At 39.8% G+C, this 14,195-nt stretch overlaps 1 protein-coding gene across 3 annotated transcripts in view; it reads left to right on the top strand.

Moving 5' to 3' along the window:
- CORIN (corin, serine peptidase) overlaps positions 1 to 14,195 on the top strand; it is a 235,731-nt gene that overhangs the window by 31,906 nt on the left and 189,630 nt on the right. For all 3 annotated transcript variants that reach the window (XM_077847934.1, XM_077847933.1, XM_077847932.1), the window contains exon 2: positions 5,907 to 6,051. In XM_077847934.1, coding sequence (XP_077704060.1) covers positions 5,907 to 6,051 — 145 coding nt within the window. The remainder of the gene's footprint in view (positions 1 to 5,906; positions 6,052 to 14,195) is intronic.

Genomic DNA, 14,195 nt, shown 5'->3' with positions numbered 1-14,195 from the left:
TTTTCATTTAAAGAGAGAGTCACAACTGAGTTAATATTATTTATGCCATGATGACAAAAGCAGTTCTCTCTCTGTTCTAAAGCAGTTTTTGCCATTCGCAGCTGTGGAAGTCTTCCCAAGACTGGACTATGTGTTAATAAACTCAAATGCTGGAGGAAAGTTAAACAGGATAAAGGCTAATATACCTGAGATCTCAGGTCTGGTCTCTTTGACCTTTGAAATCATAATAAAATGAACTTGAAATTCCATACACTCCTGTGCAAGTCCAAAGCCCTCCCCAGATCTCTACCAGGTCACTGGGTACATGCTTCTCATGATCATCTCTAGTTCCAGACTCGGAACCTCTTGAATTAGTTCACTTTGGGGATCATTTTTCATGTTTCCTTTTCTCATTATCCAGTGATATACAGCCTCTTTATCATTGGGGCTAGAATGTGGAGAACAAATTAAGGAGTACAAGACTGGATAGAGGTAAGCCGTTCCACGTGAGACATGATGGTAGTTTTTACTAGAATGTAGGATCTATGAAGCTAGAGATTTTTACTCTACATAATGATATATCCCAAGTGTCCAAACAATACCTGACACACAATAAGTGCTCAATTACCTTTCCCTGAGATAGGGAACTCTGGAAAAATACCAGATAGGAGGACGAAGATTATTTTTTTGATTGCAGACTTGTTAGGTTTGAGGTGTTTTAATAACATCCACTGAGGAGATGTCAAATGGCCAATTGGATACAAGACTTTGGAGCTCAGGGGAAAGATCTACTCTTGCTGTTTTAAAGATGTAAGTCATGTGTGTGGGGCTGGCAATTGATACTATTTTTGTGGGTGACATGGCCTGGAGAGTGTGAATGTGAGAGAAGACCTTACAGAAAGAGAAAGAATGACCAGACAGGGAGGAGAAAGACAAGCCAAAGGAAGAAACTGCTTGAAGCAGATGGAAGTGGCTGACTGAGAACTTGATTTCTCAGATGATACTGGGATGTCATTACAATGATGGTTGAAAAATGTCTTTTGGATATGGCAACATGGAGGTCATTGGCGACCACATCAAAAACTTTTTTGGTGCAGTGACAAAAGAGGGTACCAAATTATACAAGAGTAAACAGCAGGTGAGGAAATTTGGATATTAAATATTAGCAACTCCTAGGGCATGTTGGATAAGAAAGAAGGAAAGAGAGCTACAGCAGTGGCTGAAGTGTAATATAGGCTTGAGGATAGCCAAAAAAATAAAAATAAATAACTGAAGAGACCTAAACATGGTTAAAAGTTGATGGCAGTGGGGGGGAGAGAGAAAGAGAGAGATTGGATATATGCTTTAATGGAGAACTAAGATGTAAAATTCCTGAAAAGGGAGAAGGAGATGGAGTCTGTCACAAAAGTGGGAGGAGTAGTCTTAAATATGAGGAGCTTTAAATAGCTTCTGTTCTTGAACAGTAAAGAAAGTTTTTATAAATGATCACGTGTGTGGGTTTAGATTCAGGTAGATGGGGCAATTCTCATTTGATAGTTGTTATTCTGTAAAATGGGAATTGGGGCAGGTCCTCTTCTGAGAGTGACGGCATAGTGGGAGAAGATAGCTTGAGGAGAATGGAGAAGGCTTTACGTCAGCAACCCAATAGTCCTGTTGGGTGACTTTCTGCAGCCACACCCAACTGTCCAGGTGTAGACACAGAGAGAGAAGATTGTTGGCTTCATCTGCTGTTGGCTTTTACATCAGAGGGGAAGAAAATCCAGAGGGGTAAGCAGGTTCAGAGTATTAACGAGAGAATTGTTTCATTTATGGTCCAAATATTCTAAGGAAGGTATGTAAGGAAATGAAAAAGGGAGAGAGCTGATAGGTTGGGAGATGGTGGAGGCACCCATGAACCACAGATCCCCAAAGAGTCAGGGGAGGGCTGTGGTGAAAATGGTTGAAACGACAAGCTGGGAGGGGATCATGATGGAGGTAAAAATGTGGAAGGCGAGGGATGAGAAGGTGTCCCAAATGGAACGAAATTGACTCAAGAAAATATCCTAGATAGATTGTATCCATACAGGTGATATAAACCAACATGCCCCTGTTTTTAAAATAAATGTAGTTCTCAAGATATAAGAAGTGAGGTTTTACCAACAGGATTAGTAAAACACAAGAAGTACATATCAGAAGCATGGCAGGTCAATCAATCAGAAGCCTTCTTCCCTGCCTGCACCATGGAATGCTGTGCCTGGGCTTGGCTTACAGTTTCGAGCCTGTGGAGGGTAGATTCTGGAAGAGGGTGGCATCTGGAGAGAGGGCTGTGGCGTCCACTGAAACGAAGCTTAGGAATTTCCCCAGCAGTTTACCTCACCGGGCATGATTCACTCTTCAGTAGAGTCTAAGAGTTCCATTATAACCAGAGGAAAGCCAAGGGCCTCTGAATAATGCACCACGAACAGCTATAGTCCTAAGTGGCCATGAACGCAAGAGGAAAGTTAGGGAATTGACCAAAGTGCTGACTTTCTTCAAAGTATTTCTTTCCCCTCACCCCTGGATAAGAGCAAACTATTTCCTGGACACTAGAGAACATATTTGCACCAATCATGAATAATAGGGTTTCTGAAAATTGAGTACTTGTTGATATATACTGACAGGAGATTTCAGAATGAGCCTCTAGAACTTCCTCCGCTGACTCCTCACTGCTACATCCTAAGTGGGATGTGTTTGGCTACAGGATTCCAGGCAGCGCTGAGGCCATCGTGAATTTGCCACCTAAGAAGATGAGATGATCTTTTTTTTAAATTTTTTTATTTTTTATTTATGATAGTCACACAGAGAGAGAGAGGCAGAGACATAGGCAGAGGGAGAAGCAGGCTCCATGCACTGGGAGCCCGATGTGGGATTCAATCTCGGGTCCCCAGGATCGCACCCTGGGCCAAAGGCAGGCGCCAAACCACTGCGCCACCCAGGAAGATGATCTTTAAAATCTCCTGTGACCATCTTAACAAAGAAACCCTTTCCACTGTTGTGGAAGCCAAAGAAAGTTCACACCTCGTTAGCTCTCTGGTTGTATTTTACCACTCTTTTAAGCTATAACATGGCTTTTGGAGGATACTTTTCTCAGAATTGTGTCTCTTCAAGTGCTGGTTTCTCTACAATTTTTACCTGATTCTCCAGTAAGAAATTGTATGCTTATCCTTTGAATTCCTACAGCATGAGGTGTAAGTCTTATGGTGCTTATCGTTTGCTGCCTTGACATATAATTATACTATTTATGGACATATCTCTCCTACAAGACTGTGAATTTGAGAGGGACAGTTGGGCTGAAATTATTGTTACATCCCTCACTAGGCATATTATAATAGTAGGAGTTCAATAACTAAGTGTTGAGTAAATGAAGTAAGTACGTGGGTTCTACTACTGTCTCTGTTGGGCTAGCGCCCCACACTTGTCTATCTCCAAGCCTGAAAGGGCACCCCCCACCAACTCTAGTGTTGACATCAATGCACTATTGCAGATCTCATGTTAAGTTGTGTCAGTGTGTTGGTTTGCAAACTTGGGAGCTTCTTTGGGTCAAATCTGAAACTGCCTCCATGTACAGAGGGCAAGGAGATACTGAAGAAAGAGTCAGACCCCTTCAGACTGGTAGATGGCAGGTTTACTAAGTAAACCAGTGCCATGGTTACTAGGAGGCTTGTCTTGGGCAGACAAGATGAGTGGTTTTTCCAGACCTGCCTGCCAGGATCATGGAAGTTTATATAGAATCCTTATCTGGGTTTAGTCATGTGTAACGTCCAGATGGTCGCCACAGCACGTTGCTCTCTCAAGGCTGCATTCTCGAAGATGGCTCTGGCTGTGGAGACAGAGGTGCATTTCAAGGACGGGGCAGGGGGAGGGTGTGAGGAGCCTCTGATTGTCTGGTTCCAGCTCACGGGTCAACGGGTGGCCACATCGTTTTCATGTCCCCCTGTAACACAGTGCCGAGTCTTCTTGCAGGTCAAACTGAGCAATCTCACTTTGGTGGGTGGATTAAACCAGGTGCGGAGGGAATGGGTCAGTAAAGACATTCATCTGGGCCATCAAGCCATTTTCAAGCTATCATCATTCGTTCTTTCAAATAATCTGTCTCAGTGGGTATTCTTAAAATTACCGAAGGTATCATACATCATGGTATATGTAGTGGACACTGCTTGCAACATGTGTAAGTGGACGAGAATTGATTCTGATGTGGGAGGAATAAGGCAGAAATGGAATATCCCATATGCCTTGCGATTCAGAAGAACCTATAAAAGTTGCCTTTTTATCCGTGGGAAACTATTAAGCACTTGTTATAAATGCTGTAAATGATCAAGTACAGGACCGTTCTGTTAGAACAACTGCTTGGTTCTGATGAGGCTCTGACTCAAAGACCATTCCTTTCTCAAGAGTAGATATCCATTTAGGGGAAACACCAACAAAACCTGATAATGCATGGCATGGGGGGATGATGGAGACGTGGAGAGTCTTGGGGTTATTGGAGTAGTAGAGTGTTCGCCAGCACAAATGTGGACATTAGGAGAAGAACTAGTTTGAAGGCAGGGATGGGGAGAGAGACTAGTTTGGTTTTGGTTATGTTGAGAAGAGATGCTGCTAAGTGCTAGGCGTTGGAAATGTATGATCTGACTTGAAAGGAAGTTCGGGACTCAAGAGAAATTTGGGAACTATGATGCAGAGGTCACAGTTCAAGCTCTGAAACAGTCGCAGGAGAAAATGCAAGGAGAGTCAGAAGTCTAAGAAAAAACCATGAGAAATACCTTCATGTGCGACTGGAAGAGCTACTCATAGTGTGGGACTCAAATCTCTTAATTTCATCTCAGACCCTGTCGAAAAAGTCACTGCCCTGAGCTAGCCATTCATAATACAGACATCCTTTCTGGCAAGAGGCTGACCAGAAATTGAAGCATTTAATTTAATTTAAATTAGCAAAATTTGAAGTATCGGAAAATAAGAACTTTATTTGAACCCTCACAATTGCATCTCGTCATCCTCTCACAGATGTATTGGCTCCGTTGACAGCATGGACGGTGGAAGGTGTCCTGAGGCTGTCAGTGTTTAACTGGTCAACAAGACAGGCTCTTTTTCAGTGTTCAACTTGCCACTAAATACATGGTCAATGATAGTCAACCTGGCTGAATTAAAAATGGCTGAAAATTAGTTTTATCCAGATTCACGCAGATTTGGGTTAAGACTGATGAAATCTGGGTAATGTCCTGTCTACAGCTCCTCATCAATTTGTTATCACTGTACGAGGCAGTCTTGGCTTATAGCTCTGGGCCAAGGTGAGACCTTGCCATGGTAATTTGTAGCCCTTTGGAATAATATTAAATTGGCAAATACATTTTTAAAAAATCAAGGTGGAAAGGCCGCTGGATGATTCAGCGGGTTAAGCCTGTCTGTCTTCCGCTCAGGTCATGATCCCAGGGTCCAGGGATTTAGCCCCACTCCCTGGTTGACGGGGTGTCTCTCCCTCTGCCCCACTTCCCCACTTGTGTCCTCTTTCACTCGTTCTACTCTCTTTCTCTCTGTGTTAAATACATTTGAAAACTGTATTTTTTAAATACATTTAAAAAGTCAAGATAAAATAAAAAGTTTTTATTTTAATTTATTTAATAAATAAATTTATTTAATAAATAAATAAAATAAAAAGTTCACGTACTCCCGAAAAAACGTTTCAGAAATAGATGATTTTTCTCTGCCTTGAGTGTGGTTGTACAGTTATTTGTTCATTTAGTAGCATGATTTAGTGACTAAGTTCGTTTTCATGCCCTAGAGTACACGCACTAGGATCTCTTGGGAATGCTGCTGCTCCGAATGGACAGCTGTACTCGAAAATTTCGTACTGTGTACCGAGTTGCTTAAAAACCATGCTTAAAACCGTGTTTCATATTCCTCTTTTACTTTAGGTCTTGGTTGCTGTCGACAATAACATGGGTGATGGTTGCTCTCAGAAGCTGGCAACTGCTAATATTCTCCGCTTCCTATTGCTGGTCTTGATTCCATGTATCTGTGCGCTCATTGTCCTGCTGGTGATCCTGCTTTCCTTTGTTGGTGAGTGAAAGAAAAATGAAGTCAAAATTCAAATGAGAAAAACAGTGATTTCTGTGTGGTCCTTATTTAGCCTAAGGTGTCAACTTGATGAGAGAGTTCTCTGTTGACTACCTTATGCAAATCTGAAGTTTCAGCCACCATAATCACTCTGCTAGTTATTCTTATTAATATAAACTAATGAAGTAGTTAATTCAACGCATTTAAGGTGTGATTACCAGGTACCAGGCACTTTGAAAGTCCCTGAGAACGTAGGGATGGCTAAATTAGCCTGTCTTAGGAACTCATGGTTGAGAGGAAACAATGATTATTACACAAGGCAACACATGGTGATGGTGGAGGCAGCTGCAAGGTATTTTGGGGAAGTCACAGAAGGCTTCACAAGGTATTAGCATTTTAACCTTTGGAATAATTCATTGAAATTCAGAAGGAAGTGCAGTGGTGCGTGAACTTGCAGAGAAAACAGCAAGTGCCAAAGTATAACCCCGTGATAGATGGAGATGGACTCAGGATTTGGGGTGGAATTTTGGCAGTGGGAGGAAATGCAGCCGGACTGATGGGTAAAATCCAAATGACACAGGATCTTCCATGTTGTCCTAAGGAGATTGGGCTTCAGCATCTCCGTTATTGGCTTTCAAACTCTATTGCATGGAACCTCCTCCAAGGAGGAGGTTCAAGGTTTTCCTTAAATGTTTGTTTTGAGTTTCAATTTTAAAAAATAAATCTTAAACACATACTCAAACTAAATATTACATACCAAGTTTTAACCAAGTGGAGACCAGCAACCAAATAATTTGTGCTGATAGATTAAATCATTTGTATTTGGATCTTGCTATCTTTTTAAATAAACAATATGTTAAATTTAAAAGATGAGCTATTTTGGAGGGGAAATCCAAAATATTATCTTTGGTAGCTACCTATTGCTATGAATTAGGGTTTCTTTTTTGATCACATGCAGTCAAATGAAATGGAGAAATAAGCAAGATGTTTCTGATCAAATTGCTTACCAACAATTTTGAATTTTTGTACTTCGCCAAAACTACCTACTATTTTCTCAATGTTTGGCTTTTAATAAGTCACACATTCATGACTTACAGAGTAAATTAATCCTAATGAAATGCAGCTTGTTTCTATTTGTAGATATTAGGACCTTATATGATATTAATTTGAAAATCGTATTTATCTGCTACAAAAATGCTTGAAAACCACTGCTTTGGGTGGTAGTTCATCACTGGAGGATCTTTCCAACCAGGGAGAAACCTGATCATATTTGCATTTGCGAATGACAGTAGACCTAGACACATGGCAGAGGATTGGAGGCAGAAAGGGAGGAAGCTTTTTGAGGCTCTGGCTGTGGCCTAAATAAGATGATAAGGGCTTGAATTCAGGCATTAAATCAACAGAAATCAAGACTGATTGGATTTGGGGGAGAAGGAGAATAAGGGTCAATGCTGAGTGCTGGATTTTTGGCTTAGGAAGTCAGGGTGATTTTGGTGCCATCAGTTAATGTAGGAAGTAAAGGTGGAGGAGCATGATGCAGGTAGATGGAGGCAGGATAGAAGTGTAGTGTGGACATGTCACCTTGTGAGATTCTTGTGAGACTAACGAAATACAGTGGCATCATAGTTCGAGTCCATTTATCTTGAGCAAATTCAACAGCACGGGCAGGACCAAGAAATGAATGTAGGAATATATGAACAAGTTGCTTTTCTAAGGGAATTTCAAGGGAAATTGTGACTTCATATGATTTTTGGCTTATTTGCTTGCTTTAGAACCTAACCCCTACTCCACTGTTACTGATCTGAAGCTAGAAGTGTCCAGAAGGGAAGCTGAGAAGGGAGTCCTGGCTACAGTTAGGAAGGTGGGAGTCTCACTGGCAGTTGAAGCAGTAGAAGCAGATGAACTGTACTGATTAAAAGCCCAGGGGAGGAGTCCTGGGTACTTAAGGGGAAGATAGAGAAAGAGGAGGAAGCGAGAGGTACAGGAAGAATGGTCAGACAAGAAGGAAAAAAACCTGAAAAGTGTCTGGGTTTCAAAGACACTAAGAGAGGAGAGACACTTCAGAGGCCAGAGGGTGATAAGTAAGTAGAAGATAGAGAGAGGAGCCTGGGGGGGCTCAGTCGGGTAATTGTCTACCTTTGTGATCCCAGGCTCCTGGGATGAGTCCAGAATGGGGTTCCCTGCTCAGCGGGGAGCCTGCCTCTCCCTTCGTCTCTGCCCCCACCCATGCTGTCTCTCAAATACATAATTAAAATCTTAAAAAAAAGGGAGAGAGAAAAAGTGACTCAGTCCAGAGACTTCAGGTTTGTTTGTTTTAAATATTTTTTAAGATTTTATTTATTTATTCATGAGAGACACAGAGAGACACAAGCAGGCTCCATGCAGGGAGCCTGATGTGGGACTCAATCCTGGGCCTCCAGGATCATGCCCTGGGCTGAAGGGGGCACTAAACCACTGAGCCACACCAGCTGCCCTCCAATTTGGATTTTAAAGCCAAACAAGACTCCACACACCCCCAGAGCTGGCCTGCTTTTGTTTCCTTTCCAGGGCCTTCAAGTACTTCTTCTGTGTTTTGCCCAGATTTATAGTCGTTATCTCTGGGGGCTAGAGACAGAGGTGGAGGCTCAGTCCTACCACTGTAGCTTCGAAGTCTAATTCTGCTAATACGTATTCAGAGACTCAAGCCCATTGAAGATTCTTTCCTTGCATTCTCGGGGTCGAATGCTCATACGGGTGTTAAACACATCTTTAAGTACCTCAAGTGCTTAGAGGCCTCTGCACAGAGGAGAAATGCTATTAGGACAGTGCTTTATTTGGGTTAAATTTGTTTATTTTTTTTAGATTCTAATTTTTTATAGCTTTATTGAAATATAATTCACATACCTGCTTAAAGCGTATAATGGGATAATTTTTAGTATAGTCACAGGTAAGTGAAACCATCACTAAAATCAGTTTTGTCGCATTTGTATCACTTTAAGAAGAAACTGTATTTTTTACTGTCAGTCTTTTATCTCTCCATCCTCTAGCTGCCCCTGCCCTAAGCCACCACTGATCTATGTTCTGTCTCTATAGGTTTCCCAATACTGGATATTTCATATGACTGTATGTGTTTTCTGTAACTGGCTTTTTTTCACTTGGCATAATATTTTTAAGGTTCATCCATCTTGTATTATGTATGAACACTTCATTCCTCCTAATGGCCAAATAATATTCCATTGTATGGATTTACCATATTTGTCCATTTACCAATTTTAGTTGTTTCCATCTTTTAGCTACTATGAATAATGGTGTTGCTCTGAAAGTTCTCGTACAAGTATGTTTCCATTTCTCTTTGGTTAATTCCTAGGAGTAGATTTTTTTTTTTTCGCTGTATATGGGATTAGGAAGTGTACCATTTATATCCACTTCTAAGTGCCACTTTGGCTTATATTTAGGTGACCTTTAGAAAGTGGGGGTTTCCTGGACATATTCTTCAAAAGCATTCTTTTCATAGATTCTGCACCAGATGATGTATGGATATATTAAGTAATATCTGTTCAAGTAGACATTTGCTATTTTATAACTGAGATGTTTGTTGCTATAATGAGCAATAAAACCGTTTTATATTTGTGTTTTAAAAAAAAACCTCATTAAATTCTGCTTACTTTTTAAAATGTTCTGGTTGGTTTGAGTGTATAACTCCATGCTCTTTCAAAGTTTTATAGTTATTTATGGGCCCATTAGATTGCTATGGAATGCTGGGATGACAATTTTGCATAAATAACAGGAGCTGTAGTTTCAAAAGACAAAGATAATAGTGAGAGGGTGATTGTTTAGGAAAAGATAATAAAAGCTTTCTGCTAACACAGATGCACTATGTGTCTCTGATTTTGTCTCTTTGGGCTTCTCTCATGCATGTAGTCAGGTGGCAAAGAGATTCCTGAAGATAAGAGAGTTGGGCTTTCCTGAATAATTATTACAGCAGCGGGATATAGAAGAGAACAGTAGCAAACTGTTTCTCTCCTCAACCCCCAAAATCAAAGTTGGAGCTACAAAGGTTTAGTTTAGTTCAGTGTTTCTAAAATCAGGAGATAGTCTGAACTGTCCATATGGTTCCAAAGATCTGAACTCTAAAATAGATTTCAGTCTTTAAAAAAATGAAAGTCCAGGATCAGATGGATTCCAAGGTGGATTTTGCCAAATATTTAAAGAGGAGTTAATACATATTTTCCTCAAAGTATTCCAAAAAAATACAAGAGGGGTGAGAGCTTACAAAGACATCCTATGTGGCCAGGATTACCCTGATACCGAAACCAGGCAAAGACAACACACATACACAAACTATAAGTCGATATCCCTGACAAACACAGTTGAAAAATCCTTAACAAAATAACAAACCATTCAACAATACATTAAAAGGATTATCAAGCGGGATTTATTCTGGGGATACAAGGAGGATTTAATATTTGTAAATCAATCAGCATAATTAACCACATCAACAAAATGAAGAATAAAAATCATGTGATCATCTTGGTAGATGCAGAAAAGCATTTAACAAAATTCAACACCCTGTTCATGATAAATACTCTCAACGAGTAGATACAGAGGGAGCACACCTCAGCATAATAAAGGCCATATATAGGAAACCCACAGCTAACATCATACTCAATAGTGAAAAAGTGAGAGCTTTTCCTGTAAGATTAGGAGCAAGACAAGAATGTCCCCTCTCACTACTTTTATTCGACATAGTATTGGAAGTCCTAGCCACAGCAATCAGAAAAGCTAAGGAAATAAGAGGCACCCATATTGGTAAAGAAGTTAAGCTGTCACTATTTGCAGATGACCTGATTACTATACATAGAAAATCCTAAAAACTCCACCAAAAAACTATTAGAAGTAGTGAATGAAGTCAGTAAATTTGCAGGATACAAAATTAACCCCCAGAAATCAATAGTATTTCTGTACACGAATAATGAAGAAGCACCACTAGGAGAAATTAAGAAAACAATTCCATTTAAAATTGCACCAAAAAGAATAAAATACCTAGGAATAAACTTAACCAAGGAAGAGAAAGACCTGTACTCTAAAAACCAGAAGACACTGATGAAAGAATTTCAGATGACACAAAAAAATGGAAAGGTATTTTATGCTTATGGAGTAAAAGAATTAGTATTGTCAGAATGTCCATTCTACCTGAACCAATCTATAGATTCAGTGCAATCACTATCAGAATACCAAAAGCATTTCTCACAGAACTAGGACAAATAATACTAAAATTTGTATGGAACCAGAAAGACCGTAAATAGCTAACACCATCTTGAAAAATAAGAACAAAGCTGAAGATATCATAATCTTATGATATATGATATATTTAAGATATACTCAAAAGCTTTAGTAATCAAAACAGTATAGTGCTAGCATAAAAATAGACACATAGACCAGAGAAACAGATTAGATAGTCTAGAAATAAACCCATATTTACACGGCCAATTAACCTACGACAGAGAAGGCAAGACTGTGCAATGGGAAAATGTCTCTTCAACAAATGGTGCTGGGAAAACTGGACAGCTGCATGCAAAAGAATGAAACTGGACCACTTTCTTATATTATTCACAAAAATAAACTCAAGAGGAATTAAAGACCTAACTGTGAGACCTAAAACCATAAAATTCCCAGAAGAAAACATTTCTTTGATAGTAGCCATAGAAACATTTTCCTTGATATGTCTCCTCTAGAAAGGGAAACAAAAGCAAAATTAAACTATTGGGACTACACCAAAATAAAAAGTTTCTGCACAGTGAAGGAAACCATTAACAAACCAAAAAGACAACGTACTGAATGAGAGAAGATATATACAAATGGTATATCTGATAAGGGATTAGTGTCCAAAATACATAAAGAACTTATACAACTTTAACACCAGAAAGAAGAAAGAAAGAAAGAAAGAAAGAAAGAAAGAAAGAAAGAAAGAAAGAAAGAAAGACCCCTCCCTCAAATAATCCAATTAAAAAAGGACAGAGGACCTGAGTAGATGTTTTTCCAAAGAAAACTTGCAGACACATGAAAGATGCTCAACATCCCCAATCCTCAAGGAAATGCAAACTAAAACAAAATGAAAAAAGAAATGTCGCTTTATGGCCATCAGAATGGCTAAAATAAGAAACACAAGGAAAGGTAAGTGTTGGTGAGGATGTGAGGAATAAAAGAACACTTGTGCACTCTTGGTGAGCATTTTAAATAAAATCTTTTAAAAAATAAAAACCCAAAACAAGTGAATAAACAAACAAAAAGCAGACTCAGACCATAAATACAGAGAACAGCCTGATGGCTGCCAGAGGGGAAGGGCTGGGAAGATGGGCAAAATGGGTGAAGAGAGGAGTGGGAGATATAGGCTCCCAGTCATGGAATGAAAAAGTCACAGGAACGAAAGGCACAGTAGAGGGAATATAGTCACTGATGTTGTCGTACGATGACAGATGGGAGTAACACCGAGTACAGCATAACGGAGAGACGTTGAATTGCTATGTTGCATTTGAAACTAATGTGACACTGGATGTCAATTATACTCAAAAAAATTTTTTTAAGATTTTATTTATTTATTCATAAGAGACACAGAGAGAGAGGCAGAGACACAGGCAGAGGGAGAAGCAGGTCCCTGTGAGGAGTCCAGTGTGGGACTCGATCCCAGGACCCAGGATCATGACCTGAGCCAAAGGCAGATGTTCAACCACTGAGCCACCCAGGTGTCCCTCAAAAATGTTTTTTTAAAAAAGATTTAGGTTTTTGGGATGCCTGGGTGGCTCAGCGGTTAAACATCTGCCTTTGGCCCAAAGCATGATCCTGGGGTCCTGGGATCGGATCCTACATCGGGCTCCCCGCATGGAGCCTGCCTCTCTCTCTGCCTCTCTCTGTCTCTCATGAATAAGTAAATAAAATCTTAAAAAAAAAAAAAAAGATTTAGGCTTTTGAAAGACATTGAAAGGAAAACTGAAGAGTGGGAAAGTACAATATTCACCCTAGGTTTTCATTTGATTATAGTCTAATAACGAAGGGCCATGTGACATAGAAAAATAACTTATAATAATTTATAAGGCTGAGGTCTAATGTCTCCCTTTTCCATTTACTAGATGTGTGAGTTTTGGTCGATGCTTTAACTTCTCTGTCAGAGGAGGAATATAATTCTTATTCATTTCACAGAACTGTTATGAAAGCCAAATGATATTAAATTTGTGAAAGTGTTCCTATAAATGACAAAATTCATTATGACAGTAAAGCATTAGGTTTTGTGATAGTCAAAAATTAACTTAAAAAATGTGTTTCTTTCTTTTTCATTCACTCTATCCCTAAGAACTAAAATCTTTGTGCTATGATCCATTGTCAGGGTAATCCCATAATCCATAACCCCACTGACCCTACGACCAAGCCATGGCCACAGTATATTTTAATTACCAGTGAAGTCACTAGGAAGGAATAAAATTGATTGTCAGACTTGCAATGTGATGGCAAGTTTCACATGGTTTTTATGCTTGGACCCGAGAATTAATGTCAGAGGCTAATCCATTTCTTTACTTTTTAAAAGATTTTATTTATTTATTTATTTATTTATTTATTTATTTATTTATTTATTTATTTAATTTGACAGAGACCAAGAGCACAAGCAGACGGAGAGGCAGGGAAAGTGAGAGGGGGATGCTGAGCAGGGCGCCCCATGCAGGGCTCGATCCCAGGCCCCAGGTACATGACCTGAGCCAAAGACAGACGCTTACCTGACTGAGCCACCTAGGCGCCCCTCTTTTTTTTTTTTTTTTAATTTAAAGATATTATTGATTTATTAGAGGGAAAGCTCTAGAGGGGGAAGCAGACTCCCCACTGAGCAAGGAGCCCGACAAGCAAAGAGCCTCACACAGGACTGGATCCCAGGACCCCAGGATCATGACCCAAGGCAGACGCTTAACCAGCTGAGCCACTCACGTGCCCCGTGGCTGCTGCATTTCTTATGAGAACCAAACTGGCAGCAGGTCGTGCTGCCGTCACATCCCTAGGAGAGTCAGCGTATATCATAGGGGGATTTATTAGAGATCAAATTGATATCTGGTTCAGTTATAGGTAAACACATAAATAATACATAAACATATATCTGCAATATGTATATCCAATATTTAAAATAA

Source organism: Canis aureus, chromosome 14, assembly GCF_053574225.1.
Source record: "Canis aureus isolate CA01 chromosome 14, VMU_Caureus_v.1.0, whole genome shotgun sequence".
Classification (NCBI taxonomy): Eukaryota; Metazoa; Chordata; class Mammalia; order Carnivora; family Canidae; genus Canis; species Canis aureus.
The sequence above is the reverse complement of the archived record's forward strand: the minus strand, read 5'-3'. Positions and strand labels throughout refer to the sequence as shown.